The sequence below is a fragment of the Hipposideros armiger genome, unplaced genomic scaffold (genome assembly GCF_001890085.2).
Source record: "Hipposideros armiger isolate ML-2016 unplaced genomic scaffold, ASM189008v1 scaffold_187, whole genome shotgun sequence".
NCBI classification, from domain to species: Eukaryota; Metazoa; Chordata; class Mammalia; order Chiroptera; family Hipposideridae; genus Hipposideros; species Hipposideros armiger.
This window is the reverse complement of record NW_017731537.1, coordinates 1,883,540-1,906,376: the sequence shown is the minus strand read 5'-3', so window position 1 is coordinate 1,906,376 and position 22,837 is coordinate 1,883,540. Positions and strand designations below refer to the sequence as shown.

Here is a 22,837-nt window from a genome sequence, read left to right as displayed (position 1 = left end):
GTCATGGGGATATAAAGTATAGGGAATATAGTCAATGATGTGGTAATAACTACATATAGTGCCAGGTGGGTACTAGACTGGTACCCCAGTCTAGGGGGATCACTTCTTAAATTTTATAAATGTCTAACTACTATGCTGTATACCTGAAATTAAAATAAAATGTTAAATGTCAACTGTAATTGAAAAATTAAAAAAGGGGGGAAAAGGTGAAGGGGAATAAGAGGTTCAAATTTCCAGGTATAACAAAAAAAATAGTCAGGGTAATGTAATATACAGCATAGGGAATATAGGCAACAATATTGTCATAGTGTAGTGCGGTGTCAGATGGTTGTTGGACTTATGTTGATCACTTTAGGCTTATAAATATTGAATAACTGTGGTGTACCCCTGAAACTAATATAATATTGTATGTGAGCTTAGTTTTAAAAATCTTTTAAAAAAATAAGAGGCATTTTTTGATCATCATACTTTATTTTTAATACAAATAGATAGTAAAATAAAAGGTACCCAGATATCTTTTAAACAAGAATACATGCTCTGTATACCATGCCATCATTTACAGATTAACACTGCAAAAATTTTGAATTAACTCTTAATTGTTTACATAAAACTATATAAAATAAACAAAATTATATGTAGGATGAGAACCAACAAATACGAACCAATTCAAGTCCTAAAATCTTGTCTCTGTATTAATTCCTTCACAGTTCCAAAAAGTCACATGCATCTACAAAAAGAACGTAGGTATTTTTAACAGTGAACATTATTTACAAAATAAATCTTAACAGTGAACATTTACAAAATTAATCTCAGTTCCTTTTGATTCTGTGGGCCTGCCTGACACACACACAGTGTGGTGTCAACTTAACAGAGCCAGAACTGCTGTCCTGCTTGGCCTGGGAGTGGCCGTACTTTTGCCCTGGAAGGAGAGATTACGCCAACTCGTAGTATTTCCCAGTCTGGGGATCAAAGTAACAGTTCAGACATGGGTCATACAGCAGAGTCAGCACTTCCTCGTCCTCTTCTATACTCAGGTCGTCTTCACCTGTGGGAAGGGGAACCACAGACATGTTAGCTGCTGGCCTGGCCCAGAATTGCTAACCTGCAACATCAGGGGAAGGGCAGGAAGCAGGAGTCACCATCTCTTCTGGGAGACTTGTTATGTGGGCAGAATGTCGAAGCTTGAAAGAGGGAGCCTTGCAGCCATGATGAGACTATGCAGTGTAAGCCAGAAAAGAAACAGTGTCAAAAGAGCAGCTTCACTGTAAAAGATAAAGAAAAGTGAGTGTGGAGAACTGGCAGGGACTGGGAGGGCCAAGGGGTTAATGGGTTGTGTTAATTAGGATTAGGGAAACTGGAGCAAGATTCAAAACTGAGTGATCACAGTTCTAGACTTCTTCATGGGCCAGCGTTGTACAAATGCAAAACGGTGCAAACCGAATGACATCATAAAGAACTCAGTCCCCATTCATACACCCTAAAAAGGCTACTGAATAAACATAATTAAAAGAAAATGTTGCTTAGAAATATTAGACACATAAAGCATACAACACATACAGAAAACACAATGTCGGGTGATCTGTAATTTAATCAGTGGTAGGAAGGTCTGTCAAGTTTGCTGAGAATATAAACATGGCTTGAGGTTTTCTTTTGTGTGTGTGTGACAGCCATATGCATGGTTTGGATGAAGAGGACTCCTACTGCCTAAGTTATTTAGCAAGGTTTGGTTGGTTTCCAACAAATGGCATGAAATGAAAAAAAATTGTTTTACGAAGATGTTTCCTGTGTACCATATGTATGCCCAGTATTGTGCTAAGTACTTGGGTACTTGACGCCATCATAGCAAGTGAGTGCTTCTGAGTACTTCTGAAAATCCAATGTAATAGTTCAGAGACTGGAAGGGCAAGACCCGCCTGAGCTGGAGAATCAGAGCAGGCTCAGGGAGGAGGGATTACACCGACTCGCAGGATTTCCTAGTCTGGGGGACTAAGGGCCATAGATTTGGGTCACGAGTTCACCAGGGTCAGTTTTGGAAGGTGATGGCATGGGACAGGGCTGGTATGTCATAGAGGCTCAATAAATACTGAATGTTTTTTGAAAGGGTGAATAAATGATTGTGAAACAAAGCCTGTGATCTTAAGCGTCACTGCCCAGAGTAAGGGAAGGTGGTGGTAATGGTGGCATTCCATCTTATCCAAACAAAATCAGATCAAACTGGTGCCTGGATACCGTCAGGACAGTGACAAACTAGATTTAAGTCCAAGGAAGTGGAGCCAAGGTGGCGAAGTGGGGTCCTAAATGGCACCACAGCCATTCCTCTGCCCATCTTCTTCTGATCATCCAAAAACATTGAACTCGATCCTTCCGGGTGCCAAGCACTGAGTTAGATGTTGGGAATGAGATGATATAAGAAACAGGCCCTGATCTCAAGGAGTGGGCAGTGACAGGCAAAACAGGAAATCAGCTGACTCTCTTGAGCTGCATGTAGTTCTAGCAATTCTTAAAAAATAAAGTTTGATAGAGGAATGACGATGTCTGCCTTGCTTTTTAACACCCCGGTAGAGCCCTCACTGGTTTAGACAACAATTTCTCCCGCAGTAGCTCATTTGACTCTCATGATCCTGTGAAATGGGCAGGAATTATTGTGCCCAATTTACAGATGAGGAATCAGGGTCTGCAAAGTTAAATAGCTCATCTGAGGTCACTTGGTGAGTTAGAGGCAGAGTCAGGGATGAACTTGGGTTTTCAGACTCGCGTCTCATTTCAGTGCTCTTTCAAACATACTGGCTTGATGTTTTTATTAGGAAGGTGGTATAACACATTCAGTTGGGAGCCATTATATTATGGGAATTTAAACACGGAAAAGAGTAAAAAATTGTAAAGGTGTCCTACACTGAAAAAAATCAGGTTTGGAAACAAAAGAAATTTGCTTTGTCATATTTTAAAAATCACTGACAAAGATGAGAGTCCATGTGGGAGAGCAGAGGCAAATAGCTCAATAAGCCTGAAGGAACTGGGCTTATTAAATCCAGAAAAGAGAAAGCTTGATGGCAGTGATGTCAGACCTTCTGGCTTCAAGTCCAGAAACGGGGGAAATGAGTGAGAAATGAAGAAGACTCTGTGGGGTTGCAGGGGGAAGCAATAGGGTCAATGGGTGAAGTTTCAAGGAGATAGATTTTGGCTCAACATAAGGAAGAATTTCCAAACATTGCAGCTGACCAGGAAATGGAACGTGGACTCTAGGGAAGGTGAGGCAGGAATTGGGACAACCATTTGTGTGAGATTTTGTAGATGAACCCTGCATAGGACAGGGGACCAGATCCAATGATCCCCGCGGTGCCTTTGATGAGTCTCTGTGACTATTGGCTGCAGCGGCTTATGTCCTAGAAGTAGGACAGGACTTAGCTAATGGCCGCATTAATAACGGTAGCTGACCTGAGTGCCCTGCATAGTTTCTAAGAACTCAGAGAAGGCAGGTTGCCTTTCCTTTATGTTCTATTGTTACCTGAAGAGTGGTCCCCGGGGCTCTGCCTCCACCGGCTTCCTCTAAGTAGGAGAGGCTGGGAATGCTTTTCAAGTGGTTGTTTTATATCAAAGATGACCCCTTTTAGGTCACTTCTGCACATCAAAGGAGAATGTACACGTCCTTTACTTCCACATATTCCATCCATCATCTCTTTCATATTTGGGCTACTTCAGAGAACAGAACAAAACCAGTTTATCAATAAATAGCTACTGTGTGCCTGCTCTGTGACTGAACAGTCTAGCTGTGGATGTGACAGTCTAGTTGTGGCTGTGACATGCACACATGAAAAAAGCAGCTACTAAAGGTTAACAAGGGGTTAAAGCGGGAGTTGTAACTGCAGCGTGGTTAAGAGCAGCCCTGGGCTCTAGGATCCAACAACCTGGGGATGGATGAGGCTCTGCTGTTTCCTACCCGTGACCTTAGGCTGGTTACAGGTTATTTCACCTCACTGATCATTTATAAAATGGGAATAACAATGTTTATTCCATAGGGTTTTGTGGAAGGCTAAATTGGACACTGGATAATATGCATAGCACAGTGCACACAGTGCTTGTTTAATAAATGATCACTACTATTAATATTAAAGATAATAGTAAAATAAATCATGAGCTATAGGCTCTGATATTTTTAGTAACTCAGAACAGGAACATTGATAAAACTTAAAATATGAAGAAAAGGCTTCACAGAGACAAATCCCATTTCTACCACTTCACAGATCTGGGACATTGGGAAAATTCACCAGTCTGAGCCTGAGTTTCCTCACCTGTACAGTAAGGATAATACCCATTATAGTACCTATGAGAGCTAAATAAGATAACAGCACACACACAGTGAGCACTCAATAAATGTTGTTATGATCATCATCATGGAAAACATAAGATATCTGAGTTAGACACACATGGGGTATATTCCTTTCTACTTTTATTGTCTACCTCCAAGCTATATCTGTTTGATTTTGTATTATCAAAAGAAAAAAATAGTCGATTTGAATGAAACACAAAGCCCCCACCTAGTTTTATACAGGACATTATGATGAATTCATCTTTAAATAAAACCAATTCTTATACCAAAAATCAAGTATTTTTCAAAAAGGAAAACTAATTTTTCTATCAGCTGTCATGTTAAAACCACACAACACTGAGGGCAAGGATTATGAGTCAAACTATCTCAGAGATAGAGTACCTGATGTCTTGTTTCCACTCTAACACACAGGAAGAAATTCTGACCTCTGGCACCAAAGAGTTACATGCTATTTTATTGTTTAGTGCATTCTGTGCCTGTGCTTTCCAAGAAAGATCAAGTTTTAAGCTGATGCTATTTAGTTAGAAAATTCAATATCTGTTGCAACCCATCAGGAATCTTTCCAGATGAAAATGACCATTGTAATGAGCCACGGGTCTTTATCACCCAACTGCAAAGGAATGGGTGGATCTAATTCCTCAGTAGAGGCTCTGCTAGATAATGCATATAGACCAAAGCAATAATTGCCATAGAAATGCATTCGTTCCCACACGATCACTATAGAACTGGGGCCTCATGCATTACAACCATGGGATTAAGGCAGGTTTTATGGGTTTTAGTACTAAAGCTTTAAATGGATGAATTTTAAAATTCTACCAACAACATTCGTACAAAAATTGGGTGGCATTATATAATTTTACATTGTAATAAGTGCTTTAAACGTGCATAAAAGGTTTTGTTTTCATTATAACTTAATTTTCAAAGCCTCCAGCTTACATCATTTTGCCACTGCAAGCCCTACGTAATGAAATTATAATATCATTAAGCAATTACCACTATGATGTCAAGCAATGGGAAATGTTTTGAAAGGTAATTATGGTGCATGGGTATGGGGTAATTTTCAATTATATTCTTGGATAGCGCAGAGTTTGTATTTTCCCCCAAATGCAAAATTGCTCTATTTAAAGACTGGCTACAGAAACTCTAAAAGGACAAATTAACAAATAAAATCATGCTCTGCTACCAAACTAAGAGCATCTGGTCAGGGGTCTAAATTACATTTTTACCCATCTCATGTAATAAAACTATTTCTAGTAAAATAAAATGGACTTTCAGATAATAATCTATTTATAAACTTTCTGCTTCATCCACTTTGAAATTGGTTAACAGCAATAACAGGAGCAAAACCAATGGAGCCAGACCAAAAGCAGCAATATTAGTTGCCCTCCCCTTGGTTAGAGCAGCTCAGGCTCCAGTTCACCTTTTGAAAGTCAATTAATATAAATGCTTAATTATCTATATTTAATGTATTTTAACTGTAGATAATAGAAAACTGCATGCATAAGCTACGTTTTCAAGCTTGAAAATAAATGAAGTCGCACCAGTTTATCAGGTTTTAAATCTCTGAATCAAGACACTGTACTTGATTTTCGATTTTCTGATGCTGCCATCTAGAATTTTTTTAAAAAAAGTTAATGTATTTTCTCTTTTATAGATCTTGAAAACTGATTGACTGTATTTTTATGTGCATACAAATACACTATTGTTTAAACAATTCAATGGTGAGGGATCACCACTGGGAACAGTCAGCCTTAGGATCGATAAAGATGACATTTTAGATAACATTCCACCGAGTACCAGATGCTTGCAAACTCTTCCACTGGCATATCTCACAGGAGGGCAAAATTAACTTGCACTAAAACCTGAGAAAGTCCACTGTGAACTGCTGAATTTTGGTTTTCAGCAAATATGTGCTCTCAAATGGGAGCAAGATAAATGACCAACAATGGGATAAAAAGGATAAAAAGATCCTTTTTTCTTTCAGAAAGCTATATTGTGTTTTGGAAGGCAAATAACATGCCATGATTATAGTTCAGGTTTCATTCGGGAAACAGGTACATCACCCCTTTTGTGAAACCCTGTGGCTGTATTTTACTTGAAAAATGCCATTTAAAGCAACATATTGAAGGGTTTAGATGATTAAATAGGAGTTACTGCAATTTCATTCTTTTTAGGCAGTCTTTACTTATAAATGGGGAGTGATTCAAATGCGTGCTTGTATATCAAATCATCACGCTGTACACCTTAAACTTATACAATTATATCTCAATAGATATATATCTCAATAGAGCTGGAAAAACCCCTAAAACATATGTGTGGTTTTCAACTCTGAATGCATCTTGTTACACACCAAGGAAGGTCCCTAGCCGGACTATGAAGCTCTGGAGCCGACGGAGCCCATCGTGTCTGCTTTCAGGCAAGGTGGCCACACTGCAACCAGGGGAAAATGCATCCCAGCTCTAGCTAGGGAAGTTGGATCACATCCTGGGCCAGGACCCCTTCTGGGTGCATCTGGGGAATGAATAGATGGGGGTGTGGTTCTGGAATAAGGGAGACAGCCTCAGATACCAGCAATGTGTTTACTTCTCTACTGGAGGGTTCCTTCCCAGGACTCCAGAAAAGAAGGCACCTCTTTATACTCCTGAGAGCATGGATTCCCAGCCCTCTCATCCTCAGTCACTTCTATGCAGAGAAGACGCCCGTGGGACCCTGATAGCTGCATAAGAGAAAATATATTCCCTGCCCCAAGGTTAATCAGAGAGAAAAAGGCAACACCTGCCTCACAGGGGAAGGGGCAGGGACCCTGGATTCAAGAATATCATAAATAGTAAAGAATCTTCTTATAAGCTGAGAGTTGACGTGGGGGCTCTATGGGTCAAGGAGAATACTAAAGAGAGTACTTTTCTTAATCTAGAAAGCTTCAAGAAAGGGAACTTAAGTTAAAAAAACTGCAATGGACATTTCAGTCATATAGCTCTTAATGACCTAAATGGGAATTCTGTGGTCCTATTGCAGCATGGGGGTTAAGGGTACAGACTGTCTCGTCCGACAGGCATGGGTCAGTGTTCTGTTCCACATTCAGTGAATCTGTGACCTGGCTGTGACCTTAACCTCACTTATATAGTCGGGGGACACAACACAGCCCCATGCCTGGGAGTGCTGGGACAAGTCATCGTGAGGTAATGCACAGAAAAACTCGACACAGTGCTGGGCACACAACAGGTGCTTTATTAATGCTGGCTTCTACTATTACTTTTAATCATCAATATTGCTTTGGGGGTGGGGGAAGGGCTCCTTTGTATCTTAAATAAATCTTCAAGATACAGGGAAGATCCAAAGGGTAGATCAAATCATCCTGTTTCCCATGGGCAGAAGGTTGGCTCATTCACTCGTCAAATTTTTCTGGAGCACTTACTATGTCCTAGGTGTCACACGAAGCCAGCTGTTTGATGACGCATAATGTCTGGTGAGGTCACTAATAAAACAGATTTGAGAAGACTGCATTTAGAGTATTCGGTAAATGTCAAATAATTGCATGACAGGAAACAGGACTGTGACAGTGTCCTGTTGGAGCCACAGCAGATGGCCAGATCCCCTTCTCTGGTTAGCTCTGAGGAGTCATGTCATTTCTGTAAATTCTTTATCAGTAATTTGGATATTACATCTATAACATAAGCATCTGTTGCTGTTTATGTCTCATGTGCGATTAATTAATTGTTCATAAAAGAATACCCGATGTGGCTTTGTCATACAAAAGGTATAAACATGTTATTTTTATGAGACTCTTTGGGCAACCCCCAAAGCCCTTGTTAGTCAATGTCTTTCTTAGTCAAGAGCTATGTGAACTGCAAGAGAGGTTGCGAGCCTGAAGGGAGAGGTCATTATTATTCCACTTTGGAGCTGGTAAGCATGAATAATTGAAGGGTCATAGCTGCAAAGGAACAAATGTCAAAAACAAATTGACAACTATTTTTCAAGCCAAGTTTGGTTCATTTTCAAAAGGTCATTTTTCTTGAAGGAAGTTCTGAAATCTTAACTTCCCATTTTTACATTTCACATGAGCTCCAGGAAAACACATTTTTAATAAGTGTTAAGGGTGCCGTGCCCATGGTAATTGATATTCAGCAAGTATTTACGGAGGAACTGTGCAGAGCTGTCCATTTCTCCATCCAGTTGAACGGCACAGAGCACAGGACTGCCTCCTGCTGGCTGGTTGGCTCTGCTGGAAGCCAGGCTGTTCCTTTAAGATGGCATTTATACACTTGAGACACGCTGGCTGAGCAGAAACTGTGGCTGTGATACAAACTTGTACCAAATCAAGTAGGGACTCAAGGGCCAGGTATAATGGGTACACTTACTTTTGTGTGGCCTGGGGCAAGTTAGAATTATGTATTGGTCAGGCCAACTTTCCCTGCTGTTAAAATGCAGTCATGCCTCCATGGAGGGGCTGTGGTTCAGCACATCACTTCCCTGCTCTAAGTCCCTGTGTCCATGTGTAAAATGGGATAATAATAGTACCTACACCTAGTCGGCTATGAGAGTTAAAGTGCACATGTAGGCCTGGGTCACAAGCAGATGAAATAAACGTTAGCTATGATTGTTTTTATCCTAGAGGTCCGAAGATGGGAGATCCCTTTCCCTGTGAACCAGCCTTCCAAGCCACCTTCACATCCCAGTGCAATGGTCCTGCAGGGAAGCACTGGCGTGGAGGAAGCCTGGGTGCTAATCCTAGCTTGGGCTCTGACACCTGACCTTGGGCAAGGTCAAACTGAGGGGGTTGGACTACAACAGTGTTTTTAACTGGTTCATCAGAGTCCCAGGGCAGGGCTCTAAGACCCTCACTCCATCTTTAGCCAGAGCAGTTCTCCTTTTCTCTCTTTTATATACCAGGATTCCACATAAAATTTCATTGGAAAGAAAAGTTTTCACTGCTTATAAATAAAGTTTAAGAGCCACTGCATAATGTGACCTGTAACTGTTTAATTGCTAAAATATATGGATCTAAGTTTAATACTCTCATTGTTGAATTTTAGAAATATACCTACTATACTAAAAAAATTGGAATTAGGGAGAAAACTGAAAGTCAGAATTCAATGCATTACCTTACTGTTTTTTTTTCAAGGTCGTTACAAGAAATGACCAGTTGAAGAACATTTCTCTCCTTCCTTTCCTCCCTTTCTCCCTTCCTGTCTTCCTTCCAGTAAGAATTCAGAGTATCTAATACACACCAGAATTTAGCTACTTAGGCCTTGATGAGGATGTCTCAATAGAAGAATAATCTTTAAATTCCTGGTTTTATACAAATTATTTTTTTTTGTGTGTGGGTAAACTATCTACTTGGTTCAAAACCAAAAGTATAAAAACAGTGGTTGGTCTCTGGGGACAGGCTACTTGGATTCAAATCTCAGCTCTGCTAATGACTACTGTGTGACTTGGGGCAGGTTATTCAAGAACTGTGCCTCAGTTTCCTTAGCTTTAAAAAACTACTACATACACAGAAATAGTACCTTCCTCATGGTGTTGCTGTGAGGGCTAAATGTAACAACTTAATACAGTGTCTACCATATAGTAAATGCTAATTTAATCATATTATGCAACAGAAACCCACAAAAGGTCCCAGACTGCCCACAATCGTGTCTCCCTTTTCCTTCTAATGATATAAACTGGATAATTGAATGTATTATTTTTCTTTAACAAACACTTTGTAGGAACAGATGAAAATATTATCTTGGTATTTTCGTAAGTATGGACTGTATGCTTTGTTGTCTAAAACTAAGCCAATAACATGTAAAGATTAACCAGATAGGAAACACTAGTTTTTGATAATATTAATTAGCTACAAACCACCCAAACGTATTAGAAAAGGGGAAAAGGACCACTGATAAAAATCAAGAGTGATGCGCAGAAGGGGTGCCAGAACTGGTTAACATCAGCCAGAATATTTTTTATCATTCTCTGAATTTAATTTGTTAACTTGCCTTCAATGGATGTTCTGTTTATTTTCAACATAATTGAACTTCTGCTGTCAAAACATCCCTTTGCAATGGCGACTTTAAGACATCCTTTCAGCCACTTGTCACTAATATATCTATCTATCTATCTATCTATCTATCTATCTATCTATCTATCTATATCTATATCTATATCTATATCTATCTGTCTGTCTGTCTGTCTGTCTGTCTATCTATCTATCTATCTATCTATCTATATCTTGGGTGCCTTTGCTCAAGGACCGCACTCTCGGCTCCTGTGCCTTATTTAGGATGCTTAACATAACATATTATTTGTTCCCTCACAGCAAGGTTCCTTCCTGACAGCCAAGATTCTATTTTTCTGTCATAAGTAATTATGAATGTATACTTCTAAAAAGATTCCCAATTTGAGGGGCATAATCTATTTCAGATAGTAAATCACACAGACATCTCTATCCCTTAGGCGGCCAAAATGCACAACTCAGATGTATGAGCTTTCACTCTGAATTCTCCATACCTGAAGAAAAATGGGACGCTCCGCTTTCTCCCTGGGGCAATCAGGAAAAAAAAGAAACAAAATCCCAAAAAAACTGGCACCTTTGTTGGAGCAACTCATATTGTTTTTTTTAAAAAATCTCAGATACAGAGCTTCCATCTTTTAAATCCAACTCAGAAAACTGTCTCAGGGAGTCCCATTCTTAGGTGATTTGTCATTCTATACGCACTTGAGATCCCCCCATCCCTCCCATCTGAAGTCCTCTGTTTCCACCAAAGATACTTTTCGTGCCTCCTCTATCCTCCTGACAAACATGTTCCCTAGTCACAACCAAAAACTAATGGTTCACCTTCACGGCTCTCGCCAACAAAGGGAACTCCAGGCAAACGGTCACTGCTGCTTCCTTCCAGCTTTTCAGTTACTAACACCACGTAGTGTAGCTCTATGCTGACCTTTGCTTTATGTCAACTATAACTGAAAACAAACAAACCCCAAATAACACCCCTAAGCCCCCGTATCTCTGTATTAATAAAACACGTATCTCAGTGATGCTGGAATATTGGGTCTGCTTTATAATAATACCAACAGCTAGCAGGTGGTAGATACTATTCCAAGTGCTTCCTGTATAGCATACTTCATTGAATGTTTATGAAAAACTTTCGGGGGGGTAGTATTTTATAAATGTGGTAACCAAAATTCATAAAGGTCACACAGCAGGAATTGGTGGAGCTGGAACTCAGATGAAGGTCAACCTGACACCAAAGCTACGCTCTTACTCCTTAAACAATAGTTTGCCCTGGGACTAACCTTTAAACAAACAAAGACAATTTCTCTTATATTCTTTTGAGCTGCAAAGAACCTATCATACTGTAAAATGAAGCCCTAGTTACTGTATCATTTTGGGTGTGTGAACCTAAGTGAGCAAAATTTAATAAAAACAGTGGCATCTCAAAGTGACTGATTTTCTCTATTTATAGTTAATTACTTTTATATGCATAGAATGTTTCATATTCCCACCTTGAGCACTCAAACTTCCAGAAGAATCCTGCTGCTGCTCAGCTGGCTGTTGACTGGGAGGGACAATGGGTGGACTCAGCATATTTAACCAGTCCCTAAAAAGAAAAGAAGAAAGTAAATGAACACACATGTCTGTAATTCCACATACAGGCTTTACTTTTCCCCTGGATTATTAATTCCTTGGGGCTTCCACAAAGAAACATTTTTCCTCCTTCCTATTTCAGAAAGATTAAGATTTCCAAAAATTCATATTCAGTTTTATAAATCAATTAATATAGAGTCAATCACTTAACTAAGTACAGAGCAGCATCCTGATAAAGCCATTGTAAACTGAAAACACTGTAAGTAAAAAATGCATTTCATACCCCTAACATATCGAACATTATAGCTTAGCCTAGCCTACCTTAAACGTGCTCAGAACACTCACATTAGCCTAGAGTTGGGCATAATCATTTAACACAAAGCCTATTTTATGATAAAATGTTGAATACCTCATGTAATTTATTATGCATATTGCTTTCAAATCATTGTAAAGTTGAGAAATCATAAATTGAGCCATCATAAGTTGGGGATTGTAATTGTTCGATAAATACATCAACTAAATAAAGATGACATTCTCAAAAGTTTATTATTGTTGACATTAAACTGTAGCACAGTTCTTCTCACATAAGAAAATTATTTCAATAACTCAGAAGAAATGCAGCAGAGACACAGCTCCTTATGACCTCTGGGTAAGAAAGCCTGATGGAGTCACATGTCACATGTCACGAACGACAACATTCCACATGGTGATTCAAACTAGAAGTTCGTCTTGGAGCTCTCATGGACCAAGTGTAATGGTGGGAGTCAGTATGCACTAATTCAGAGCTTCAGAGCAGCGGAGGGCAAAAGAAGGGGGTGAGGGAAGGTGAGGGGAGCTGGGCTTGAGTGACTCACTACTTCAGTTCTCCCATTACAAACAGGGACAAAGCCACTCCAGAAAGCACCTCCTACATTCCCTGTTCCTCTTCCTCTGTCTTGCATACCTCATTTCCCAATCTCTTTCCTTTCCCTCCTCCTCCATTTTTTTCCAGTCCCCTGCTCCCTCTAGTGGATACCTAGGGTGTGTGTGTGTGTGTGTGTGTGTGTGTGTGTGTGTGTGTGTGTGTGTGTGATGCAAGTGGGTGACACCCAGAACGCACGAGTCACTCTGCCTTCTACTTCAAGCCCTTCTCTTCATCACTAAACTTGCTACTGAACTTCTTCAGGAGAAGGGAGCAAGCGAGGGTATGGGAAGAGTTTTCCGACATGAATTCTATTTCTTGCATTAATATAACACCCTATACCTTATTCTACTCAACAGGATTATGTCCTCATGACTCAACAATTTCTTTCTAAATTTCTGTATGTCCTACTGTCTTTATCTACAATGGGAGATAGTCCCAACTAAGAGCCCTGACTCTCCAGCGCCATGTTTCTTAACATAAGAACTTGACCAAGTCACTTAACATCATAAATCTCAGCTATTAAAAAGAGGTAATAGCAGTACCTCAAAGTTTTGTTGTTAGGATTAAATGAAAAAATGGATGAAAAACATTTGGCATGGATTTGGGTACAGAGTTGCACTCAATAAATTTCAGTTATGACCACCACCATCTTCATTATCAATGAAGATCATTCTGTGGCTTTACATACAATGATACACCAAGGTAGGAATTGGATTCTGTTAAAATTAAACCAGTGAAAGATGGTAGAAGGCTTACAAGTCTATGCAGTAGAAGTTTTCCTTGGAAGTCATTCACTCTGCTTGTATAAAAAGTATCTTAATATAAAAAATTACCCATTTCCTATTTGTAATATTTTAACAAACTTTCAGTCACTGCTCACCTCAGCTATCACTAGATTATGGCTAGTGAAATAAGCAAGGTGCATGTGCTGTGTAATTGAATTTCATAAAAACACATTAAGGACACCAAAAAGGACTTGTCACAGACTTGCAAGCTAATGGAACATTTTCTGATAAGTGCTTTTTATTTAGTCCACTTAATTATGGTAGACCAAAAATTCCTACATTATACAAAATTACAAGGTCACATACAAATTACCAGCCCTGTGGCCTCATTACTCAGTAAGAATGATGGAGGGCAAGGATGAACAGGAGAAAAATAATGTTAGCCTATGATGACAGCCCCAGAGACAAATTAGAAACTCTACACAATGGCAGTAGAAGCACCTACTCATCGTCCATGGACATGGGAAAAAATGTAGGTGGGGGTTGTTGTATGATTGTTACAAAAGGCAAGATATTCACCTGTTAGGCCAATGATTTGATTAACGTTTTTCCTTCTCAGCAGTAGCTATGAAAAGTATAGAGATCTTCTTTTTGTGATTTTTTTGTTTAAAATAATTTCAGATTTATCAAAAAGTTGCAAGAAGAGTACAAAAAAACTCCTACATATCCTTCACCCAGAGTCCCCAATTTAAACACTTTATCACATTTGGTATCTGTCTATCCATCCATCCATCCATTGATCCATCCATCCATCCAATCATCTATCATTTTTCTATCTAAACAGGGGTTGGCAAACAATGGAGCATGGGTGAAGTCTGGCCCACTGCCTGTTTTGTACAGCCTGCAAACCAAGAATGCTTTTCACGTTTTTAAATGTTTGAAAATATTTAAAATAATGTTTGATGACATATAATTACATAAAATTCAATTTTCCACACCCATAAATAAACTTTTATTGGAATACAGACATATTCACTTGCTTATGTATCATCCAACTATGGCTGCTTTTATGCTACAATGACAGAGTTAGGTATTTATCTGGCTCTTTACAGGGCTGATACTGATTTCTCCAATACTAATACAATACCACATATTTGTTCTCATCTCTCTTCTTTCCATACTTGCAACTCCTTTCTGACAGTGAGAAACCTGGCTCCCATTATCCTCAACATATTTACTTATTTTCAGAACTACAGAACACACCAAAAGTAGTTTTAGAATTGCTAAGCAAACAAAACAAAACAACCAATAGAAAACTCCTAACCTACTCTCTAGGGTTCTCTGTTTATAATTCTTTTTATTCTTTAGTCAAAACATTATGTTCAAAATTTACTTAGGTTAGTCATTCCCTCTCCCACCTTCAGTGTAGTTATACAGAAGGTCTCCAACTTATGATGGTTCGACTTAATGATTTTTTGACTTCATGATGGTGCAAAGCGATAAACATTCAGTAGAAACCATCCTTCGAATTTTGATCTTTTCCTGACCAGCGATACATGGCGCCATACTGTCCTGTGATGCTGGGCAGCGGCAGTGAGCTGCAACTCCCAGTCAGCCATGTGATCACAAGGGTAAACAACTGATACTCTACAGTGTATTCACTGTGTTAGATGATTTAGCCCAACTGTAGCAAATGTAAGTGTTCTGAGCATGTTTAAGGTAGGCTAGGCTAAACTATGATATTCAGTAGGTTCGGCGTATGAAATGCCCTTTTGACTTATGATATTTACGATATTGGGACATTAACCCCGTTGTAAGTTGAGGAGCATCTGTATTATTCATTCGAAATACAGAGTCATCAGCTTTGGTTTGTATTACATTTTAGGGTTTTTTTCTCCATTCTTCTTGATTTTGCTCCCGCTCTTTGTTCCACCATTTCTGTACTTGCCTAGTCCTCTGTACTTGATCCCATGTTGGCTGCTTTCCTCAGCTCTGGCTATAATCTTTTCTCCCAAGGAGAGACTCTCTCTACCTGTTATGAAAGCTTCTAGCTCCTTGGTGGAGAAGTATCCTTTTCAGTCAAGCCTGTTCTCTGCATGCTCAGGTGCTTCTCCGTCTTCCTCCTTCCTCTTCTTGACCCAGGCAGGCCTCCCACCCTTGCCTCTCCTCTTAAAACTGGAGAGTCAGGACTTCTAGGCATACCCACGCATGCTGAGTACTAACACCAGAAGATGTGTTTTATTCAAGAGTTAAGACAATGGATTCACATTAAATAGCACATAGAAAAATACTGTGTAGATAAAGAATAAATATCATCTTGTGAATTTTCACAGTGGCCAGGTTTATCTAATATTAAAATCCTGGCCAAGAAAGAGCATTGACGGAGTCAGATATTTTTATAATTGCGGATAATGTCTTCAGTGAAGATAAACTATGGTTTTAGTTCCTTCATTTAAAACAAGATTTTGTTTGCAAGACAATTAATTTTACAAACATTTATTTCATTAATGTGTTTCCTATAAATACATTATGTATGCATACACACATATACACATATACACAAATACATGATATGAGACCAACAGTTTAATCATCTCTCTACATATACTGTAACCATTTACTGAACTCCTGTGTGCCAAGATCCTGGGGAAGCAAAGAGCGCAGAGTCAGATTGAAGAGGCACGCGAGCCAACAGAAAATGACACGAGAACACGGGCTGTACGCAAAGGCTGCTGTGGGCTGAGCTGACCATCCATTTGTTGCCTTGAAGGAATCCCCTTGTAATGAAAAGTATCTACGATCTTGTATACATTTAAATATTTATTTGGAGGAGTAATTCCTTGAGAAATCTAAACCATGGCAATAATTATATAGCTCTCATTTACAATACTGAGCTACCTGCTATCATAAAGCTCTGGGTCAGGGGAGCCTGCCCAGTGAAATACTTATACAGGAAATCTTATATTAGGAATTTAGCAATTTCTAGTTAAGACTTAATGATATTTATCATTTGGAACCAGTGTACATTTCTTATTCACTCAAAGAAGTTTGGGTTTTAAAAAATCTATGGCCAGGGAACAGACTGGGGAGTGGACTGGGAAATATCTTGCTTTGGGGGGTAATTCACAGATTCTTTTTAAAAGCTGGTGAAAACTGTTTCCCCAGAAAAATGTACATAAATACCAAGTTTGACTTCTAATTTCAGGAGGTCAGAGATCATCTAAAGGCCATTTGTGGACTCCTGGATGACCAAATTAAGAACATCCATGGGTTGGACTATCATGGAGGCAATGTTTCTAGTAGTGGTAAACCCACGGTTGGTAAAGTTTTTCTGTAAAAGGCCCTATAGTAAATACATTAGGCTTTACAAGCCATGAGGTCTCTGTCACAACTATTTAACTATGCTGTTGTAATGTGAAAGTAGACATAAACAAAGAGTAAATAAATGGGCATGGCATTGTTCTAATAACATCTTACAAAAAAATATCCTGCCATGGGTATGATCTGGCCCACAGGCTGCAGTTGAATGACCTTTGTCTTACAGGAAGGATCTGTGAAGTGGAACATTCCCAAGGTTCTTAGGAAAATTCCTGTCAGTTTTCCTCCTAAATGCCTTTTTTAATCCACCTTTTTTCACCATCTCTACTTCTACTACCAAAGTCCAAGCAACTATCTTGCCTGCATTATCTGTAGCAAAAACTCTCAATTGATCCCCTCATAGTCATGCATTCTGGCTTCACTTCTCTGTTCTCCACACTGCAGCCAAAATTCTAATCCGATTATGTCCGTCTTTTGTTTAAACCCTTCATTGTCACTGGGAAGCTTTTGTACTTGGGAGAAAGAGCATAATCTTTACTCTGGTCTTTGAGGCTTTGTATAGACTAGTCTCTATGTATTTTTTCAACCATATCTTGCATTATTCTCCCTCTAACTCACTAGGCGCCAGCCCCACTGGTCTTGTTTCAATTCCTGGAATATGCCAAGCACCCTACCATCCTGGGGCCTTCCCTAGGCTGTGTCCCTTGTCTAGACCATGCTTTTCTCTCCTGCTCCTCCCCTCCCTTGGCCTGGTGAAATCGTACCCAACCTTCATGTTTTGGCTCATGTATCAGTCTCTTGGAAAGTCTTCCCTAATGCTCCCTCGCCAATCTACCTGAGTTCCTCTGTTACTCCTTCCAATAGATCAACTGTGATCTCATTAAGGACTCTTGTCTCAGCTCATAATTACATCCTCATTTGTTTGATCATTTGGTGAATATCGTCTTCCCCATTTGACTCTAATTAGCACCTAGCAGAGTGCCTGGCACAGAGGAGGCACCTCCTCAATATTTATCAAATGCATGACTATTGAAAGAGTCTCTTTGTCAGTCTAGAATATTGAGTGCCACTCAGTTTTGAAAGTTTCCATAAAAATAAATAATGCAGCTGTTGCGACCCACTCTGTAGTTTTCCTCCATCTTGCACTTTTTCCACCTGCCAGGAGCAGGGTATTGTTTCCTCATCAAGTGCTTGGTACACACACACAATTTGGGGTGAATCTGGGGACACACACCTTGTTTCTTTATAGCCAAGACAGAAAAATGTAATTTTCTGTCTCAGAAAGCAGAATGCTTGTTCAGGAATATGTTTACTAGTATAAAAAAACTAAGAAAATGTTTTTGTTTTTTTTTTTGAAACTTAAAAACATATAAAAAGAGCTCTCAGTGGCTTTTCTTCACAGGATTCATCTCTTATTTGAAGTAAGCAGCTCAGGCTAAAAGTTAGAAACAAGAACTGTAAATTGGGAACTCTTTTGCATATCTTTTAAGATGACTGGAATAGGTATTAAGATGCTATTATTTAATTTTGGTTTGTTTTCCACAGGAGGCCTTTAACCAGATTCTCAGTGTTGGAAGAACAACTCCCATCTAAGTGTGGGGGGTTGCTGTCTACAATGTTCCCACCAAGTGGTTATCTAATCTATGCTAGATCACACATCAACTGTGTACGTACTACATTCAAAGACCACATTTCATCTTCAAATAGCTTTAAGGGTTAAAAAGTTGTTCCTCATGTTGAGGCAAAATCTGTTTTCTTTTCATCTCCGTCTGTTTACCCCTTGGCACTTCCAAGAAACAATTCTAATATCTCTTCAAGACATAGCATGAGAGAGCTAAGGGAATGTCTGTCCAGTAGTCCTTCCTCTCCCTTCTTGGAACAGCCACCTCTGACCAGATAGCTTTCTGGGAGTTACCATGTTCCTGCATGAGCCCACAGCCTCAGTTGATTGGTCCAGATGTGGACATCTGACCTAATCTGGGTCAATCACTGTGCTTTCTAGAACTTCTGAATCTGGATCTGAAAATAAGAGACAGTCTCAATAAAGATGGAAGCCAAAAGAAGTGAAACTCAGATGCCGGTGGTTACCGTATTTCCTGTCACATTGAGGAAGCTCAACTACAGAGAGGACGAGGAAGCTTAAAGTCTAGATTCTGGGGATGCAACAGTGTTGGTACCGCTGAGTGAACTAAGATGCTGGGGAGAGGAAAGCAGTCTGGGGTGATATAGGAGTTTGGTTTAGCACATAAGGAACATGAAGTCTTGGTAGTTTCTCCAAATGTAGGAAATATTTAGGGCTGTATTACTAGGTCCTAGCCTTAGTTCCTCAATATGTTGACATATCTCCATACCCATTCCCACCATCCTAGTCTATGCTTCTAGAATCTCTCCTCTGTTCTTCTCCCAGCCAATCTGGACTCCCTTTAATCCATCCAGAGTGAGCTTTTCAAAATATGCTCTTATGGTAAAATCCAAAATCACTACGTTGACTTAAAGCTTTGCATGGTCTGGAATTTACTATTTCTACAGAATATTTTTGTGCCTTTACCTCACTGTCACCACCACCAGGCTTCAAAGTGAGAGCCATAGTCACATCCTTAGACCCACCCTTTCCTCATAGTGGCACAGTGCTTCAGCTAGAATGTTTGTATCCTCCCAAAATTCATATGTTGAAACCTAATCTCCACTATGATGGTGTTTGGAGGTGGGACATTTGGGAGATGCTTAGGTCATGAGGGTCGAGCCTTCATATATGGGATTTGTGCCCTATGAAAGAGACCTCAAAAAGCTCCTTCCGCCATGTGAGGTTACAGTGCAAATACGACCATCTATGCAGCAGGAAGAGGAGGTATGACCAGACTCTAAACTCTATAAGGCAGACAATCATGTCTTCTTCATCTCGGGCTTGACACATATTAGATGCTCAATAAATGTGTGCTGAATGAATGAATACCTGTAGGAAGGCGGGACTAGAAGAGAAAGACCTACAGGTGAGAGTGACAAGATTGGGAAATGGATGAGTTCTCTGAGAAAGACCTGGTCAACAGGTCAGGAGAACACTGTAAGAAGAGTGGGAAGAATAGCAGGAGCCAGAAAAGGCAGCTAGTTGGGAATGACATGAGAATTATTCTTCCCAGACATTTCTTCTCCTTCCCTCCGAAAAGTGTTTCTGAGGATGTTTGCATGATGGTGACATCTGGAATAGGATCACATCTCTTCCACAGCAAAAGTTGGCAAACATATTGCATAAAAAGTATTGTATTTTCACCTCACATCAATCCATGTGTATTTGAAGACATGTAACAAGCACTCATCACAAAAGGGAAATCATACTCTTTCTTCTTCTGGCCTCCACAAAATAACCTCTCCTGCCCAAGTCTTTGTCAGAAAATCCATAAAAGAGAGGACCCAGCTACATCCATGCTCCGAGAAATCACAAAAATGATTAGCTTCTCTTACTCTATTAAATATATTTTATATGTTCTCTGCAGAACTGGACATCTTTCCTGTTTGGCAGTATTTTCCCTCAGGTTAAGAAAATATTAATGACGTAACACCTTGGGACCATTTTACAGACACTAACTCATTAGATATGGCAGATAATTCAATTCTGGAGGCACAAACCCAGGCATCAGCCATCAAGCTCAACTACAACATGAGAACAGAAATACCCCATCTACTCGAGACAATATGGAAAAAGGCCAATCCTTTCCTTTCCTTCTCTATAGTGGTATCAGCATAGCTGCTTTATAATTTTACACTGAATAGATATCTACTGAGCTTTTGCAGTGTCACAGAACTTTACGCTGTGTACTGAGGAGTAGGACTTGATTCTGCTCTTGAGGAATTCAGTCTCCTGGAGACAGATCGTTAGACTAACACTTACAAGAAAGTGAAGTAAGTATTGTTAGATAAAGGTAAGCCCACGGAACCTCTTATAATTAGAAGGGTTCAGATAAGGCTTTCTGAATCTTCTAGCAAAAGTGATGAAAGGGTTGTTCCTGAAGGATAAGAATGAGGCAGCAAGGTAGAAAAAAGATGGAAGGATATTCAGAAGGCACAGCAAGCACTGTAGCAGAAAAGTGTGCAAGGCTTGGGGGTACCCCTAGCATTGTGAAATGATGGCCACTGGCAAACCTATGTGTTGGATGGTGAGACTGTAGTCAGTTGCTAAAGAAGGCAGGGGTGTTAGATGGCAAATGAAGGCATTCTTACTTTGTTCCAAAGGCCCTGTGGGTCTATGGAAGGATTTTAAGTCAGAAGAATCTTTGGTTTGCATTTTGGAAAGATCACAGTGGCAGCTATGTGGAGAATGGAGTGGTAGGAAAGAGAGGAGGGCTAGAATGATCAGTTAGGAGTTTGCTGTTGTGTAATCTAGGCAAGAAATAATGTATTATTTTGGAAATTTGGTACATCTGGGTATGAAAATACATATGAGGAACACAGAACTCTCTGCTTGACAAAATTCATTTCCCATTGTGTCAAAATAGGGTTGTAATGTACAGAAATCTCCTGAGAAGTTATCTTGTTTTTATCGTCCCGTGAGAGTGAAGGTCTTAAGGACCTTACACTCTAATAAGGAATATTTTGGATTCTTTCTGTATATCCCATGTAGTATCTAGGTCAAATTCAAATAGTTATTGAGGGTACCCATGTACCCAATGCTGTATTGGACATATAAGGATACAACACATGGTCCTAGAGAAGTAGGCAAAGATATGAACAGGCAGGTCAGGAAGGTCTGAAGAAAAGACATAAATGCCTCTCCACCCCCATTATGGAAAGATGTTTATAATTACAGAAATGCAAATTAAAGTAATGAGATACTATTGACCCACAGCAGCTTGGCAAAAGTTCTCAAGTTTCATGAAACTCAGCGTGAGCTGGTAGGAATGTAAATTGGTGAAGCATTTGTTAATATCTATCAAAATTTGTTATAGTATTTGTTAAAGCATTTGCTAAAATCTATCAAGTAATTTCACTGTTAGAGAAGCTTATTGTAAACACACATTTGCCCAAGGTCACAAAGTTACGGGCATGAGGATGTTTATTACAGTACTGCTTACAGTAACAAAGAACTGGAAACCACCTAAATGTCCATCAGCAGATAACTGGCTGAATAAACTACAGTATACCCAAATAATGAAATAATATCCAGCAATTAATGGAGAATGTGTTGGTCTATAAGTGCAAATTCAGAAAGATGTCCAAAATTCAATGAAAATCTAAAGAGCAAGTTGTAGAACAGTATAAAGTCTCATCCCATTTATGTTGAAAACATATATTAATAAAACATATTTCCTTGAATATGAATAGAAAGTTTCTGAAGAATGCCCCAGAAAACTGTTAACCCTTATCACACCTGGGAGTAGGAACGTGGGGTAGTGGGTGGAAAGAGTAAGACCTATTTTTCACTTCCTATTTTTCTACTTTTGTTGAAAAAAAAATTTTTTTTTTTAACTACTTTCCTCTTTAAAGGCAGATCCTCTCTTCAGGACCTTCCAATTTGATGGCATCTATAAAAAGAAAACTCCTCTGAAACACAACTTCAAAATGTCTTTAAAAAAAGTGTTCTGGGTGAAAAGCACTTACTGGAAACTGCAGTCCCGACTGGTCTTTCAACCAATGGAGAAGGAGATAGGAAAAAACGGTGCCTCCCTCATGCCAGCTTGCACCTTCTGAGCTGATCCTAGCAGCCTTCCCCATTGGAAATATCAACTTCATTGACGAAAGCAGGCCTTTATAAATAAATGTTGGTAATGTTCCTGTAAATTGTCAAATTTTCATTTGCATAAACTTCAGCTGCTTTATCTAATGCTACAGATAATACCTAAAAAAATAGATGGTGGCAGGGCCAGCCGAGTGGCTCAGTTGGTTAAGAGCTCACTCAAGAGTGTGGGTTCTGGGGCCGGCCGAGTGGTGTGATGGTTAAGAACTGGCTTGGGATGCCAGAGGGCCCCGGTTCGGATCCCACATATGAGAGCCAGTGACACTGC

The 22,837-nt window shown here is 39.5% G+C and overlaps 1 protein-coding gene across 3 annotated transcripts in view; it reads right to left on the bottom strand.

The window, feature by feature from the left end:
- Positions 1-460: 460 nt before the first annotated feature.
- Positions 461-22,837, bottom strand: part of CFAP20DC (CFAP20 domain containing) — a 246,910-nt gene continuing 224,533 nt past the window's right edge. For all 3 annotated transcript variants that reach the window (XM_019652812.1, XM_019652814.1, XM_019652813.1), the window contains 2 exons: positions 11,813-11,907; positions 461-1,045 (listed from right to left, as the gene is read on the bottom strand). In XM_019652812.1, the coding sequence (XP_019508357.1) occupies positions 933-1,045; positions 11,813-11,907 (208 nt within the window). In that variant the 3' untranslated portion in view covers positions 461-932. The remainder of the gene's footprint in view (positions 1,046-11,812; positions 11,908-22,837) is intronic.